Here is an 18,417-nt window from a genome sequence, read left to right as displayed (position 1 = left end):
TACAAGGCTACTAATCACATCAACTTATTATGGACTGCTACGCTTCACAGTAAAGTGCCCATACGGCATTTATTTTCTTTACTGCTACTAATCACATCCATACACTTCGTTGAATGCTACGCTTCACAATGGAGTGCCCCTTAACGGCATTTATTTTCTCCAAGGCTACTAATCACATCAACTTATTATGGACTGCTACGCTTCACAGTAAAGTGCCCATACAGCATTTATTGTCTTTACTGCTAATAATCACATCCATACATTACCTTTGTGCATGGATTTTTGCAACGTTTGTTTTTTGCTCTTTTCTTCCTTCATTTATGGACTGGTCGTATTTGAGGACCGTCCTAATTATACACAACAGCAAAATGCAGACTGCTAGTGCAGTCAGTCTGCATACATATTATCATAACATTTTTCAAACATAGTACTTTCTCAGAGTACTGGCATTCCAGGAATTCTTGAGCGTGGTACCATCCATCTGCATTAACCGGTATGATCCAGGAACAATTTCCTCCCATATCTGGTATGGTCCTTCCCAATTTGCTGTCAGTTTTCCTTGAGCATTTCCTTTTCCCGTTGCGGCCGTTCTCCGCAGTACCAGGTCTCCTACTCCTAGAGGCCGATGTTTTACTTTTTTTGTTGTATGCTCTGCTCATTCTGCTTTTGTATGCTGCCGAACTGATTTCTGCTTTCATGCGGATTTCTGGCATGAAGTCCAACTGATGTCGTAGCAACTGATCGTTTCTTTCCTCATCGTAATGCTGGATTCGCATGGTTGGCAGAGCCATTTCTGCCGGTATGACTGCTTCAGACCCGTAGCTTAGCTTAAACGGACTCTCGCCGGTAGCCTCCTTAACAGAAGTTCTGTTGCACCACAAAATCTCTGGCATAAGATCTGCCCATTTGCCTTTACAGTCTTCCAATTTCTTTTTCAACGCAGCCAGGATTTGCTTATTCGCCGCCTCTGCTTGCCCATTTCTTTGTGGGTGACATACTGATGAGTAGGCTAACTTTACCCTGTATAATCCCAGGAAGCATTGTATGGGTGCACAATCAAACTGTGATCCATGTTAAAAAACTATCGCCTGCGGTAGTCCGAATCTTGTTATTATGTTTTTCCATATAAACCTTTTCACCTGGTTTGCCGTTGTTTTTGCTACCGGCTCCGCTTCGATCCACTTGGTGAAGTAGTCCACTGCTACTATTAAGAATTTGCACCCTCCGGCTGCCATTGGGAATGGTCCTACAATATCCATTCCCCATTGCGCGAATGGGATTGGGTTCAGAATGGGCATCAAATCATTAGCCGGCAAGTTTATCACAGCTGAAAATTTTTGACATTTCTCGCACTTTTTTACGTATGCTCGACAATCTTCTAACATTGTTGGCCAGTAATAGCCTTGTCTTTGGCAGATGATGGCAAGGGGTTTTCCACCGGCATGGTTCCTACATGTCCCTTCGTGCATTTCTTCGATCAGCCTTGCTGACTCGAATGCTGTCAGGCACCTTAAGAATGGCAGGCTGAATGACTTTTTGTACAATCGTCCCCACAGGATGATGTACCAAACCGCGTCCCTTTTTGTCTTTTTGGCTTCTGCCAAATCTGCTGGTAGGGCTCCAGTCTGTATATACATTTGGATATTATCGTACCACTCTGTAGTAGTTGTGATGGCCATGACCCGTAATTCTTCCGACTCCTTACTTCGCTTATTCATGACTTCCATCATGACTGTTTTTTTTAAGTCGGCGATATTCGAACTTGCTTACTTTGATATCGCATCTGCCAGCGTATTTTCTGCCCGAGGTACCAGATTAATACTGAATTTCTCTAGCTGAGTCGACACTGACTTCAACTTTTCCAGGTATTTTATCATCGATGGCTCTTTGGCCTCGTATTCTCCGCTGAATTGACTTGCTACTAGCTGGGAGTCTGTTGTCAGTGTTACTCTTTTGGCATCTGCTGCGAGACACATTTGGATGCCGGCGATTGCTGCCTCGTACTCTGCCTCATTATTTGACGCGGCGAACGTGAATTTTACAGCATACTCAAAGATATCTCCTCCTGGCGATTTCATGATTATTCCGGCCCCACTGCCTGTCTGCGCAGCTGAACCATCCACTGACACTTCCCATACTTCAGCTTGTACTTCATCTTCTTGGTATGACGCTTCAACTATGAAGTCCGCCAATGCCTGGGCTTTGATTGCCGTTCTGGGCCGGAATTCTAAGTCAAATTCTAACAACTCTATTGCCCACTTTAACAGCCTGCCTGATGTATCTAGCTTGCTAATGGCTTTTTCGAGAGGGAAGTTTGTTAACACTTCGATTGTATGTGCATCAAAGTATGGTCTTAACTTTCTAGCCGCGATAAGGACTGCATATGCCATTTTCTCCACCAACGTGTATCTTGTTTCTGGGCCGTTTAGCACATGGCTCACGAAATATACCGGTTTCTGCACTTTGTTCTCTGTTTCTGCTACCAGTACTGCTGCGACTGTTTTTGGCGACGCCGATATGTACAACTGTAATTTTCCGCCTTCCTTTGCCCTTGCTATTGTTGGTAGGTTCTTCAGGTGACTTTTTAGAGATTCAAAAGCCTCTTGCTCTGCCGGCCCCCATTTGAATTTCTTGTTTTGCCTTAAGGTTGTGAAGAAGGGCATCTGCTTATCTGCCGACTTGCTCACAAATCTGTTCAAGGCGGTCATTCTTCCTGTCAACCGTTGTATGTCTTTTACACTTTTGGGTTGCGGCAGACTGATGATTGCTTCTACTTTTTCTAGGTTAGCGTCTATGCCACGCTCGCTGACTAAGAATCCCAAAAGTTTTCCTGATCTTACTCCGAAGACGCATTTCTTCGGGTTTAATTTCATCCTGTACTTTCTCAGAGTCTCGAAAGTTTCACGGAGATCGGTAATATGATCCTCCTCTTTCCGGCTTTTTACGATAGAGTCGTCTACATAGACCTCCACGTTTCTGCCTTTTTGGTCGGCAAACACCTTGTCGACCAGCCTTTGATACGTTGCCCCTGCATTTTTCAACCCGAATGGCATTGCCTTGTAGCAGAAAACTCCTGCATCCGTGATAAAATCCGCCTTCTTTCTGTCTGATTTATGCAGGCTGACGTGGTGATATCCTGAGAAAGCATCTAGGAAACTGAGCATTGCGTGGCCACTGGTAGAGTCCACCAGCCTATCAATCCTTGGCAGCGAGTAGAAATCTTTCGGACATGCTCTGTTAAGGTTGGTGAAATCTACACACATCCTCCATGACCCACTCGGCTTTTTTACCATTACTACATTTGCCAACCATTCAGGGTAATCACATGGCTCAATGAAACCTGCCGCCAACAGTTTATCCACCTCTTCTTGTATTGCTGCCATTTTCTCCGTGGAGAAGTTACGCTTTTTCTGCCGTACCGGTCTAACATTTCTGTCGGCGTTTAACCGATGGACCATTATCTCTGGATCGATACCAGGCATCTCATCTGCTGAGAATGCAAAGATGTCTGCATGCTCTCTTAGCAAGGTTATGAGGTTGACCTTCATGTCATTCCCCATTTCTGTACCAATCACGACCGTTCTATCCTGCTGTCCGACCTCCAGCTCAATATTCTCCGTCAGACCATCTGGCATTGGTCTTGGTGCTGTTACCGGTCTTTTGTCAAAGTGTTCCATGTCTAGGTCAGTTCGACCTCTTTTCGTCGTGTTTTTCTTTTCCGGCCTTTTTTCTTGCCTTTTTTCTTGCCTTTTTTCTTGCCTTGCCCGCTCAGCAGTCAAGTTTACTTCTGGGACCATTCTTCCCGGTGTTCTCAAAGCAGTCAAGTAACAGGATCTTGCCGCCAACTGACTCCCCCTTATCTTTGCCGGCCTTTCCAGGTTCGACATATATATCATTGTCAAGTGATAGGTGGAGACTACTGCCTGCGCGTCGTGTATGAATGGACGGCCGATGATCACATTGTAGGCCGCTGGTACTTTGATGATTAGGAAATCCACCATGAGATCTCGCATTTCAGACCCCTCTCCGATTTTCACTGGCAGCCGTATGCTACCTTCTGGATACACCGTAGATCCTGAGAAACCGATTACTGGGTAGTTCACCCTTTAAAGCTCTTCCTCTGGTATGTGCAACTGCTTGAAGGCTTCCCAGAAAATGATGTTAGCTGAGCTACCTCCGTCTACCAGTACTCGGTTCACATCGGCATTTGCTATGTCAATTGTTAGAACTAGCGGGTCATCATGCGGGAAAATGATGCCTCTGCAATCCGATTCCGAGAATGTCATCACTGGTATGCTGGGTGGGTTCGGCCACACTCTTGTGTTGTGATAGTTTACCATGTGCCTGTGTTCCTCCAAACTTCAGCTGGTGCCGCTTATCGTCCCTCCGTGTACTGGGCCGCTTGAGATTACATATACGGGTGGTTTTTTTCCGCCATCCCTCTGTTCTGCTCTGGCACTGGTTTCCGGTTGCCTTTGCTCAATTCTAGGTGGCTGATATGGCTGTTCGATTATGGGGTATTGTTGTTAATTTTGCTGCTGTTGTGGCCGGTATGAATTGGCAGGGTTTCCCCCCACCGAGTTGTTGTTACCATTTCCTTGCCTCGCCCTATACTGCAAAAAATACCCCTTTCTGACCATATCCTCAATGTTGTCTTTGAGGTCTCTGCAGTCCTCTGTGAGGTGGCCGTGCTCATTATGGAAGTCGCAGAATTTTTTGACATTTCTTTCCTTACTCTGCATTGGTGGCGGCCTTCTCCAACCGTCCATCTTGTTGTTTATGTTGTAAATTGCCGTCCGCGGTGTGTTCAACGGAGTGTAGTTATCAAAGAGTCCTCTGGACTCCCTTCTATCCTGTCGGGGTCTCTGCCCCTATGGATTGGCATTTCTGCTATTCTGGTTTTTCTGGTTTGCCCCTTGCTGATTATTGTTCTGGTGAAAATTGTTTCCTCCTTTTCCCGCCCGGGGGTTGTTATAGTTTGGATTGTATCCGGCATTTCATCCCCCCTGATGTACTCATTTGCCTTGTGTAGGACGTCGCCCAGATTAGTGTATGATTTCCTGCCGAGGTACTTCTTGAATTCGCACTCTTGCATTCCCCTCATCAGAGCCAGAACTGCAACCTCCTGCTGTAGGTTGGGGATAGTGATTGATTCGTTGTTAAAGCGGGTGAGATAGTCTCTTAACGGTGTTAGGTTATGATTCATATGACAAAACATAAATCATGCGGAAAAACCATAAAGCCAGGAAAGCATATTATTTACACATAATCATTTAGCATAGTTTAGATGCATACACTTTGTTGCGTGCCCTCCCTAGCTGCGCCCGAACCGAACAAGAACAAGTCTTTAGGACTGCAAGTGTCGTCCCTCCTGAGGGACCCGATTCTCGACTGTCCTAGATTATGGTCAGAATCCCACATAAGCCAACTGTTGGGCTTGTAATGTTTAAAAGTTTGGAGTCGCCACCCTATTTTATCCGATAGGGACCGGATTTTTGAAATCATCATTTTCAGGGGAAAAATAATTATTTAATAAAAAATAAATTTCCGAAAACAATGATGGCTCCATAAAATAAAAGGCTTTTTTCCTATGAGATCTGGTCTTTTGAAATCAAAGATTAAGGCCCGGGGTATAAGTTAGGAAGATCGAACGTCTGGAACTCGTCTCTCCATCTGTTCTAAAACAGGCTCCTACTAATATGTTGTCCCTATTTTTCTTACAATAATTGGTTATGATAATTCACGATGTTATTAACTTAACGCATAATGTCACATAATTTACAAGTAGTCAAACACACTCGGATGCAATATGATATAATATATGATGAGATAAATCTGGTGATGTATGGTGGGTTTGAGCATTAAAGTTGCCCTACGTACCGGTCATTGTGGGATTTGAATCCACTCCCGGATCAAAACCCTACGTAGTTCTGACAGGTGTCCCTTCCTATGTGGTCAATTCCAATGGGTGAAGGGAAATAGAGTTTTGAATAACTCAGAACAAGGTTGGCAATAGGTCTTTAACTGACTTGCTTTTGGGAATCAAATCGCTCCATTAAGGTTGTGGAAATCACCCCGATTAGTGACACCATAAAAGTCTTCTGTGAAAGACATCTTAACGATAAAATGCGTCCCGATTGACGACTTTTGGATTGACTTGTTTCTGAAAAGAAAGTTGTTTTGTACTTTGTGACTTGTTTATTTTGGGTTGAACTTCACTCTTTTGAGGATGGATAGTAATGTGCTATCTGAGTGGATTTTGAGGTAATGTGTTTGGGGTTTATGAAATTGACCATATAAGTTGGGACACCTGATATGGCCTAAAATTGAATAATAGTTTCATAATAGAAATCATGTCATACTAGACTGAGAGTGATTCATTATAGGTAACAAAATTTGATGATAATAGGTTTTATAAGTGGGTGAATCACTTCACAATCCTATATGACTAAATTTCCAATTTGACCCGTTTATTCAATTCAAGGTCATAAACCACAAGTCACTAGGTTTATCTCATGCAAATGTGAAATGATATATGGATCAAGCATGCAAAGTGATTTAACCAATTTAATAAAAAAAAACACTCGAATAATTTATTATTAGGAAGTGTGCATAAGATAATTCTTTTGTTGTTTTATTACTTTGGTGGTGGAACTTTAGTTTACAAGTGCCATGAATACAATAAATATTACAATAATCAGAATTCCTATCTAATGAGCAACTTCAAGTCTTGATTCCTTCGCCTTGAACTGTGTTTCCTTGACTAGTCTTCATATTTCTTCGCCTTGGATGTTTGGAAAGTAGCGACCTAAGTAAACAAAACTTATATTTGGGTTTATTTTAGAATTTTCCACTTTACTTAACTTAACCTAAATTAATTTTAGGTAAGTATAACGAAGTGGTAAATGGTTTGGAGTATGTATACTTACAAAATATGTTATCTAGGAAAAATAGGAATTTATTTTGGGTAAATCGGATTTTATAAGAGAAAACTAATTTTCTTTTTTAAAAAAAATGTTGAGAAAATTACATCTCGTTGAACTTTAAATTTAATACCAAGACCTCCCGAACTCGGATTTGAGCGTTTGATACCTTCTTGGAAAGATCTAAGTGTTTTCTTTAACGTGTTAAAAAATGGTTTCAAACTCAGAAGTAGATAATTTATAAATAATTTTTCATTAAAGATGCTCCTTTTTTAGACCTTGAAGTGAAATTAAATTATAAATTAATTATTTGAAAACAAAATCACGTTTTTATTTTTAAAATAGACTTTAGAAACATTTTGGAGTCATGTGTATAAAAAGCTCAGATTTTAAAGTTTATTTAATATTTTTAATAAAATAAAACTTATTTATTTGAAACTGTCATTTTCAAGAAACAGTCTTCCTAGATTTCTGTTTTTCTATAAAATTGAATAAAAATCGTGTGGAGGTGGGAGAGGTCAATTTAGAAAGCTTAGGATTTTGTCCTTCTATGATATTCTTTGAGATTTTAGAAAATAATAAGTTAACCTACTCGAATTTCACCAAAGAAGAAATCGGAACCTGAAAAAGATAGTTTTGCTAGTCTGAAGTTTAGGATTTATTGTGATTTTTCTAAAACTTGTTTTTGAAAAATTCTAAATGTCGTGGTCTTCTAAATACTTCAAGCTTCTGTAAAAAATTTCTTTTATGAATTTTGAAAAGTGAATATATTTTATATAGTTATCAATAAAATTTGACAAAAAAAAAGAAAATGAAGAAATTGGCTAGTACTAAAGTTCCACCATCTTTCTGTCGAATTTTCTTATGCACCTTCTCACTTTAATTTTGTTTTGATAAAAACATTTTTTGGTGATCAACATACGTAAAAAAAAAAAAACTTCACATACACTCACCCTCGAGTCTCACCCGTGGTCGGTCAAATTCTAGTTGGTTTCCAAATTAGGTAACCGGCACGTATAGTGCCCTAACAGGTTATAGAGCACACATAAGAAAAAAGGTTAGTAATGTATGAAAAATAATTGGAATTCACAAAAATAAAAGGAACAAGAATATTACCTTTGGCTCTGACTAGCAATGTTTGAGAGATTAGTCCAAATGATCAATCGAAATAAAAAAGTGACTGCAAAGTGAATTGTCCAAGAAAATTGAATAACTTCTTTTTTGATTTTCTGAATATTGATATTAATTAAACTAAAAACTTGTTTTTTTTGATTTTTTTTATTTTACTTTAACTAAAACTATTTTTTGACTTGAATGAAACTATTTTTTTTTTCTTACTGATTTTTTAGAGAAACTTAAAAAGCAAGTGAGTGAATGAGAGCTTTTTTTTTAGAGAGCTTAGAATGATGGGCGTTGGGCCTCCTTTAAGTGAGAAAAGATGATGGTATTTATAGGGGTGGAAGGGACTAAGTTGCAAATAAACAATAGTTGAAGGTTATACGAAATAAAAATAGATAAGTAGGAGGATTTTGTGAATAAATAAGAAAATTTGATTAATCATGAATTGATTGACCCATAACTGCTTTTGTTTTATTTGCCAAACTGATAAGTTATACTGTCCTTGAGCTCAAACGGGCTAAACAAGATACGCGTCTTAGAGAAAAATAAAGACCATTAGCGTCGTCGGCTAAAGAATGTATTTTTGGATCATGATAGATCATAAATAAGATGATCATTTTGGAAAGAGGTTATAGTTCGTTTTTTTAAAAACGTCGGGCGTTAGAAATGTAGGTCCATTATTACGAAGAGGGCGTCATATGAAAAATTATTCGTACGTCATTTACCCGAGGGCTCGTTTTAATACCGCATATTAACAAGGTCGTCGTCACATTGTTAGAACAATGACGTATTATGCCCCCTCTTAATAGTAATAGTGTTTTTGGGATATAGTACTTCTCGGGAAGCACTATTTTAGAAGTATTACTCTCATGGTGTATATTCTGATAGGGATACCTCTCTTTTATGAAAGTACCTAATACATCCCATATTAGTAGTAGAGAGACTAGTTGTTGTAAAATATACCATTTGAGTAATAGGATTAGTAACATTATTTATCATGCTAATCCGAATGGCTTATTATGTACCAATGACTGGGTTGTATTCATCCGTAGTTGAAAGGCATGACGTTTACTGAATCAGTTTGTACAGTTGAACGGGTACCAATATTGTTGTATTAGAATTAGTTGGAGATTCCTAGATAGACCTATGCATGAAGGTAGCTTTTTACTTACAAATTACCTCCAAGTTAAAACAAAATAAAAGATTTGACAAATGCTTCTAATTTCTGAATCCATTCATGTTGTTGGCAGCTTCTTCTTTTAATTTTTGGAAGAGTTCACATGAAATTTGGGTGATTAGATTAGTCTTTTTTTTTAAAAAAAAATTAATTAAAAGGAGGTTGGGGGCTGTACGTGGGTTTGTGTGGTGGTTTTAGATTATTTTTTATCTTATTTTTTCCTCTTTATTTGGGCTTCACGTGGGTTGTTTGGGGGGATTAGTTAGATTAGGCTCGTTTTTATTTTTTTTGTCTTTTTGATTTTGTTTTCCCTTTTTTTTTCTTTTTTTTCTTTTTTATTTTATTAGTTTGTTTATTTTAGATAGTTAGTTAATTAGGTAGTTAGTAAATTAGGTAGTTAGTAAATTAGTGACTAATTGTGTATTAGTTAGTAATTTACTTTTTTTTTGTTAAGTCATTTTTGCATTGTTTTGCTATAATTAGTCGGTCTCGTATGTTGGTAGTGTTACGTTAGTAGTAAGTAATGTTAACCCGGTCATAGTACGTTATTATTCCGGGTCCTATGAATTGGAGTTTTTGTCTTTCCGGGTACAAACTCATAGTAACATATAAATTTGTACAACTCTAGACATAAAACAAAACACCTTAAGTAGTGATATTGGATAAGGGATAGACACGAAAATCTTTGCGTGTCGCTACACATAATAAACTCGAATTAAGTTATTGTTAGCGTATTGAGGTATTATACGGTAGAATCGAAGTATATTATACAATACTGAATACGGAGTACTCCTTTATAAAAGGAGATTACCCCTATCCAATTCACCACTTACCACTTATTTCTTATCTCCACCTTATCCAAAAACATCAAAATCTTCCATTTTCGCGGCACCCATGGCTCCCAACAACCAAGATCAACCACCTCCTTCTCCTTTCGATGAGCATTTTCGGATGCTAACTTTGTATTTGAACTTGCTCATGGCGTTATTTGTGCTACTAGTGGCGCTCGTGGTTTTCATAATTATGAACAAGTGAAGCTTGGAGGTTTCCGGCACGAAATGCGCACGATTCGATTTGTACTTCGATTTTTTGCTATTTTGGTAGATTAGAAGTACACATTGTAAGGATTTTGGGCATTTAAATAAAACGTCTTTGTTTTATTGTTAATATTTTCGGACTTTTAATTACTACCGTTGTTACTCCTTAAATCGTCTTACCATTACCGCCGAGGTAATGAACAAAGAAACTCGAGCAAAAATTATATTAAAAAAAATATTTTCCTTGACAGAGGATCATACAAAATTGGGGATCAAAATTTGATGTCTACAGAATGCCCCTCATTGATCGAGTTTGGAACAAACGATGATCAATGTTTGATAAAAAGACGCAAAATTTTGATCTAGAAGGAAAGTTTTGAGGTAACAAGTGCTTGATACTGGTTGAAGAACCAGCTCGAATGGACTCCGAATAGGTGCGAGCCAATTGTCGGCTCTAATTGCAGTTGAAAGAAAACTGGCTTTAATCAAAACAATGAGATCCAATCATTGGTTTGTTGCGGTTGAAAAAGAAACCGGCTTGAGAGATCTCAATTAATGTTTAAATTAATGAGACTTGATCAATGCAGTTGAAAAGAACTGGCTTAGAAAATCTCAATTAGTGAGACTTAATATGGCGGTTGAAAAACCGGCTTGTAAAGGACTGATTAATTACTTAATAATTTCCTTATGTGTGGTTGAAAAACCAAATGATAGGTCCAAGAAGAATAGAGTTATTCATCCCGAAACATTGCAACTGAAAAGTTGGCTTGAAATGTCGCAACTGAAAAGTTGGCTGAGTTCGCTTAATCTCGAGAATTGTTTAGTTGGTCAAAGCTCGACTTTGATGTTCGGATTTAAAATCGAGGGGTTTTTAACTTGATAAATTAAGAATGGATTGAAGGAATTAAGGAAATCCATGACTAAATGACTTGTACAAGGCCAAGTTTTGAGCGAAACACCTTCTGACATGCTGATTTGGGCAAAACGTCAGATATTTGGTCCGACGCTTGCATGAGACTGGATGTGTTAGTGATTACGTTGAGAGTCAAAATGACATCCATATAAAAAGAAAACATGGTTGTGTTTTTTTTTAAATGGTCGAAAATTTGAAAATTTTGACTTTCAGGCGAAAACGGGCATAAGATAGCGTTTTCAGCTTGTGAATTTTGTGTTTGTTCTAGAAAATAAAGTTTGTAAAATTTTTCATTTCATTTAATAAATGTATATTAAATGATTAATAAAGGTAAACTCAATGCAAATAACAGTTTGGAAAAAAGGATGACGAAAATATGCAGATTTGACCTGGTATGACCCGGTTTAGGACTTGCAAGCTCTAATGGTGTATTAAAGATGGGATTGAAGACATATCCTCATCATTAATATACTTTTACAACATGGGATCAGAATGGGAAAGGATTTTTGGGTATCATAAAAGAAAATTTTAGGAAAAAGACGAATTTGACGTGGCTTAGCTTGACTGGTTGCATGGCTTTCTTGTAAGATTGTCATGGCTTATGGGGAGGGTCAATATTTCTGATTTAAGAAGATTTGAAGACATAAACATTAGTATATAAGTCGTGGCTTGGCTAAGCATGAAAATCAAATCTTTTACCTCCTTGTAATTCAAGCACTTTGGGTGCATTTTGAGAGTTCCTTCTCTTCTTGCCCCCTTTTCAATACATCCTGTAATCATGGCCATGAATGCTAAATTTCCCAATAACCTAAGTGATATGAATGAAGTGGATTATAAGAATTTCTTGCATTCCATGGGAAAGGAAGTTGCTGACGGGCAATCTGGCGATACCAAGATATTCTTTGATTCCCTTCTTCCTCTTCTAAAACTCCCTCTTTGCTATGATCTTATTTATGCATCCACCAGGTGTTGGGATGAGAAAAAACACGTTTTTAACTTTAATGGTGAAGAGATGGTTCCTATGGTGGAGGAAATCGAGGGTCTACTATGTTTCAAAAAGGCGGACAAGCCGTTAGTTATCACGACAAAATGTAGCTCCTTAACTGGTTATCTGCGTGAGGTTTTAGGTCTTTCCCACTATGATGGTATGACTTTCCATCATGGATATTCTATTCTTATTAATTGTGTTCTTGAACCTTTTAGAGCCAAGGGTACTAATCTCGAACTTGCTATTTCTTATGGCTCGGCTAGAGTTAAAGCATTCATGATTGCTCTTATGGGTCTTTTGTTGTTCAAAGAGGATCTTGGGCTATGTGACGAAAATGTGGCTGGTTATGTGCCCCAAGTGTCTAATGGGTGTAGGCTAGGACCAATAATATTGGGAGAATTAGTCCTAAGCCTTGATCAACAAAAGGAAAAACCGTTCTCTTTCATGAAAGGGAGTCCGCTAGCGCTTCATTTGTGGCTAATGGAGAAGTTTAAGTTGGTGAATCCTTTGAGAGCACTTAATTATCATCTTAAAATCATCCTTTCCAGAGGATGCTCCAATCTATATCGTGAAATGAGGGATAATAACAGGTGGAGTTTAGCGCTCTCAGGGGAAAAGGAATGGGTGACTCCACATTTAGTTATCAAGGAAATTGTGTATAGTACCGCCAATAAGAGGGGTGTAGTTCTTCCGAGTGTCAAGAAGATCACCTTCTATTATCCATGGAGGTGTCTTAGGCAAATCGGGCAGCGGCAAACCTTCATTAGGGACCTTCCAACTGACGACTGCACAACTCATTGGATTGATGATAAGTCGCTACTACAATTGCTTATTGCTTGGGAGCGAACAAAGAAAATTCCATTCCTTCCCGTTTTAAGGTACCCAATCGTTGATGCTTGCTATGAAAAGTGGCGTCGTGGAGATGTGGGAATGTATAAGAGGCCTAAAACGGAGGTTGAGTCTTCAAGTAGGGTCATCAAGAAGATAAAGAAGGAGGAGTGATGATAAGAAAAAAAAATGGCTTCCTAATGGTTGTTTGTTTATTTATTTTTCTTATTTTGAAATTGTATTTCCTATGGATGTAATACTTGTTTAGGGACTGCCCTAGCAAGCTTTGTAGTGTGTTTAAGTATTAGGCTTAAGGTAATTTAAAAAAAAGAATCAATGTAATGCGGGAATTCGATGAAATAAAATGAAGCCATTAAGAATGTTTTTCGTTCTAAAAAAAAAATCTGCATTGCACGATTTAATTAAGACCATAGTGACTTGTTAGTTTCCGAGATTGAATCCTCACATGATAAGGCCAAACATGCACTTATGACCATGGATGCAAAACAAAGTATTCACGCAAATGATGACACTAAATTACTCTAGTAATGCAAGGGACTTATAAAGATTTACACATGGTAAGTTTTGAATATCTTGTGATGGTAAAATTTAGAAATATACATATATATGTACTGACGTACATATACAATACATCACGTTCTTTTTTTTTTTTTTTTTTTTTTTGGGCTTCTCTCTATTCTTTTCTTATGATCCATTTATTGCTTAGGCCTTTTTCTCTCATTTCTTTTCTATTACTCTCCTTTTATGCCCTTCTTTTTTTGGCCTAACGGATCTTGAGAGTTAAGTGGCATACATCAGGTGAGCTAATTGCCCCTTGACTAACGCATTGGCCTTCTCTCCAATGGCTGGGCCAATGCCTTTTCAGCTTAAAAAAAAAGATAAGTGAATATGTAATGGATTTCACCTTTATTTTTGAACGAATCCATGTGGATTGCCTACGTATCCCATGATAAGGGAATCAGGTCAAAGCGTAGTTCAGGATATTACGAGGCTTGCTTTTCTAACTAATATATCTGAAAGCTATCTTACTCATACTAGGATACATCATGGATCATACGATCATCAAAATACTAGACGTAATATTTCTTAAGCTGGTCAAGGTTGGTAAAATGGAGGAATTCGTCGCCGTTAAGATCGACCAGTTTCACTGCCCCTGCTGAGGTGATGTGTTTGACCAGAAATGGGCCTGACCAGTTAGGCTTAAATTTCCCACGAGGATCATGTATTGGAGCCCGATTCTCTTTCAAGACCAAATCTCCTTCTCGAATGCCCCTATCTCGCACTCTTTTATTGAAAGCTCGCGCGATACGTCGTTGATAAAGTTGGATGTTGTTTAGGGCCTCCAACCTTCGTTCGTCTGCTAGGGCCAGCTCGTCGTACCGAACCTTGAACCATTGATCTTCGGATACCTCGCTTTCATTCATAACCCGGAGTGATTGAATTTCGATTTCCACAGGAAGGACAGGTTCCATTCCATATACTAGAGAATACGGAGTAGTCCCTGTTGGAGTTCGAATAGAAATTCTATACCCCCAAAGGGCATATGGTAATTTGTCAGGCCATTCCCGGGTTTTTTCTGTCATTTTTGCAATTATCGTTCGAATGGTTTTGTTGGCGGCTTCAACTGCTCCATTGGTCTGAGGACGATAAGGGGAAGACTGATGATGTCTAACCTTATATTTCTCAAGAGTTTCTTTTAAGTGCCCTTCAAAGTGAGAGCCGTTGTCAGAAATGATTTCAAAAGGCACTCCGTAGCGACATATGATGTTGTTGATCACAAATTTGGAGACTTGCTTTGCCCATAGCTTTGCATATGACGCTGCTTCAATCCATTTCGAGAAATAGTCAACAACAACTAAAATGTATTGGTGTCCGTTCGAGGCTTTTGGGTGAATTTGTCCGATGATATCTATACCCCAACTAGAAAATGGCCATGGAGAAGTGAGATTATGTAAGGAGGTAGGTGGCATGTGATTGAGATTTGCGAAAAATTGACATTTCTTGCAAGTCCTCACAAAATGGACACAGTCGCTTTCTAAAGTGGTCCAATAATAACCTGCTCGCAAGATTTTTCGAGCTAGCATCCTGCCATTCATGTGCGGACCGCATTCACCACCATGAATTTCTCCCATGATCTTTTGTATTTTTTTTTGTCAACACACAATTGTAGAGTTCCATCAAAACCCTTGCGGTACAATCTATCTTTTAGTATTACAAAGTGAGCTGCCAATCGCCGGATAGCCAATTGGTCTTTTTTATGACTCTCTTCAGGATATCAACCGGTGATTAGAAATTTTTTAATATCAGCATACCAAGCATCTTTATCATCTTGCAAAGTCAATGCAGCAATCATATGTTCAAGGTTGACTACCGGTGAATCACTTTCCTCAATAGTCACAGCTCGAATTTTTACGTTGTTTTCCCATGTTAAATTTACCGCTAAGTTTGCTAATGCATCCGTGAAACTGTTTTGCTCCCGGGGAAGATGCTTGAAGTCAATATCTTCAAAGTACGGAATGAACTGTTGGAGATACTCGGTATACATTTGTAATCTCTCATCTCGGACTCTCCATACTCCAATTGTTTGAGAGATAATGAGGTTAGAATCTCCATATACTGTGAGGTATTTCGCCCCTGCCGCTAAGGCTGCCTTAACGCCATAAATGCAAGCTTCGTACTCTGCCGTGTTATTAGTCGTTGGAAAACTCAATTTCACAGCAAAAGGGATATGAATTCCATAAGGATCAATGAGCAAAACACCCGCGCCATTGCCCCTTCTATTAGATGCTCCGTCAAAGTACATTTTCCACCTAGATATCCCAATGTTGAGTAAATGTTCATCTGGAAACTCGTCATCAAATTCATCTCCTGATATTGGTCCATCAGCCAATGCTTCAGATATCGCCCTTCCTTTAACAGATTTCTGGTTTACACATTGAATATCAAATTCTGAAAGCATTGCATGCCATCTCGCGAATCTCTCAGTGAGAATTGGTTTCTCAAAGATGTACTTGATAGGATCTAGTCTTGAGATAAGGAAAGTTGTATGAGCCTGTAGATAATGTCGTAGCTTCTTAGTGGCGTATATGAGGGCGATGCAAGCTTTTTCTAAAGGATTGTATCTGGTTTCATAATCCAAAAACTTTTTGCTGAGGTAGTAGATGGCAATTTCTCTTTTGGTGCCTTCTTGGTATTGAGCCAATAACGCTCCCATGGCAGTTTCTGTGACTGTGAGATATAAAATCAAAGGCTCTCCCGGCTTGGGTGGCATTAATACTGGAGGGTTAGAGAGATATTCCTTCATCGAGTCAAATGAGGCTTGGCATTCTTCATTCCATTTTTTCGGAACATTTTTCCTCAACAGCTTGAAAATCGGTTCGCATCGAGTGCTCAGTTGCGATATGAACCTGCTAATGTATTGAATTCTTCCTAGGAATCCCCGAATTTCTTTTTCCGTTCTTGGTGGAGGAAGTTCTTGAATGGCTTTCACTTTATCGGAATCGACTTTGATCCCATCTTTGCTGACAATAAAGCCCAACAGTTTTCCAGAAGTAACTCCGAATACGCATTTTTGAGGATTCAATCTCAAATTATATTTTCTAATCCTGTCAAAAAATGACTTTAATGCACTTATGTGCTCCCCTCGATCGTGGCTTTTGACAATCATATCATCCACGTATACTTCAACCGTATCATGAATAAGGTCATGTAGAATTGTTGTTGCAGCTCGTTGATAAGTGGCCCCTGCGTTTTTTAAACCGAACGGCATTGCTTGGTAACAAAATGTTCCCCATGGGGTGATGAATGACGTCTTTGGCATATCGTCTTCTGCCATGAGTATTTGATTATAGCCCGAGAATCCGTTCATAAATGAGAACATGGCGTGCCCCGCGGTACTATCCACCAGTACGTCAATGTGAGGCAAAGGGAAGTAATCTTTTGGTGATGCAGCGTTTAGATCCCTGAAGTCGATACATACTCTGACCCTTCCGTCTTTTTTGGGAACTACCACTATGTTAGCCAACCATTCAGGGTGTTTGATTGGTTTAATAAAATTGGCGTCGAGTTGTTTCTGGATTTCTTCTTTGACTTTTAGACTAACTTCCGGTTTCATCCTTCGGAGCTTTTGTTGCTTCGGCTTGCTGTTGGGATAAAGAGGAATGCGATGTTCGGCAATGTTACGGTCAACACCTGGCATATCTGCATATGACCATGCAAATACATCTACGTACTCCCTAAGCAATGCAATGAATGCAGTTTGTTCCTCAGGGGAAAGTGAGGATCCTATTTTTACTTCTTTTACACTACTATCAGTGCCAATATTTACAACTATTGACTCTTCTATGGGCATCATGCATGACTTAGGCTCATCGAAAGATTCATTATCAGATAATTCATTATGATCAAAATTAACTTCTTGCATGCAGATATATTTAGGTTTATTAACACACTCAAGGTCTTCATTTTCAGAATAATAAGACTGGGTATGAAGGGATGATTGGCTAGACGATGAACTATCGGTTTCGTAACCTTCCGAGGCGGAGGAGTGGGTAAGGTGTGGATTTGAAAGATGCTTGGGGATTGGATCACCTAAAACGGGTGGAATGTAAGCTTCTTTGTTCTTGAGGTGGACATTGCCTTCACGCTCAATCCTTGTATTAACCGGTAGAGTAAGCGCCATTGGATCAAGATTTCCTTCATTTCCAAAGTTCGTAAATAATTGCCTCAAAACTCCTTGCTTCAAATATTCGATCTAATCAATGTTCTCTTTAGGCTTAGGTTCCTTGTATAACCATTTTTTGATTAATTCCTCATCTCTAGCTTCAGCAAAGAAGATTTCTAGTCCTGGAAGTCTCTGCTTCTTAACTGGGTCATACCATGGTTCAGGAAATTCGTAGTAGGGCTCGGTATCGTGTTGTAATACAAATTGCCCATTCAATGTGAGGGATGGTTTCTTAATGACGTGGAGGTCCTTGCTTGGATCATACCCCAAACCATAGCGATTTTGCTTCTCCATAATGGGGATTGGATGTTTCATGCCTTTGCCGTCACGACCTAAACCTTCGCCTGGGATATATCCCATCTTCATCATCAATTGAAGGCCTTTGGTGAGGGGTTGAAAGGTATTTGTTTTTGGGTCTTGGCTTGAAATATTTGGGTGTAGAGGGTGGTATGTCATTTAGCGGGGGATTGAGGCTTCAATTCAAGGTGATATGCACTTCAAGGTTTTCACCTAAACACAGGATACCCAAGGTCAAAATCATGAGAGAAAGAAGATAGGAAAAAGAAAAATAGAAATAATAATAAAAGAATGTGAATGCAGGAAGCGAAAGTACACGACTTATTGATTTGAAAATTTGACTTTTTTAAAAATAACGTCATACTTTTGAAAAGAAAAAAAAAATACTTCT

General features: G+C 39.0%; 1 protein-coding gene across 1 annotated transcript; it reads right to left on the bottom strand.

Annotated features, from left to right (window-relative positions):
• Positions 1–17,759: 17,759 nt before the first annotated feature.
• Positions 17,760–18,185, bottom strand: LOC130463604 (uncharacterized). The gene has a single exon (XM_056832785.1). It carries the CDS (start codon positions 18,183–18,185, stop codon positions 17,760–17,762), a length of 426 nt encoding a protein of 141 aa, XP_056688763.1.
• Between the last annotated feature and the right edge of the window lie 232 nt (positions 18,186–18,417).

Source organism: Spinacia oleracea, chromosome 6, assembly GCF_020520425.1.
Source record: "Spinacia oleracea cultivar Varoflay chromosome 6, BTI_SOV_V1, whole genome shotgun sequence".
NCBI classification, from domain to species: Eukaryota; Viridiplantae; Streptophyta; class Magnoliopsida; order Caryophyllales; family Amaranthaceae; genus Spinacia; species Spinacia oleracea.
Note: the sequence above shows the minus strand (reverse complement) of the source record. Positions and strands in the feature narration are given on the sequence as shown.

What these genes read in the sequence shown, in the direction of transcription:
- LOC130463604 (XM_056832785.1), bottom strand. Translation starts at nt 18,185, where the DNA reads ATGACATACCACCCTCTACACCCAAATATTTCAAGCCAAGACCCAAAA.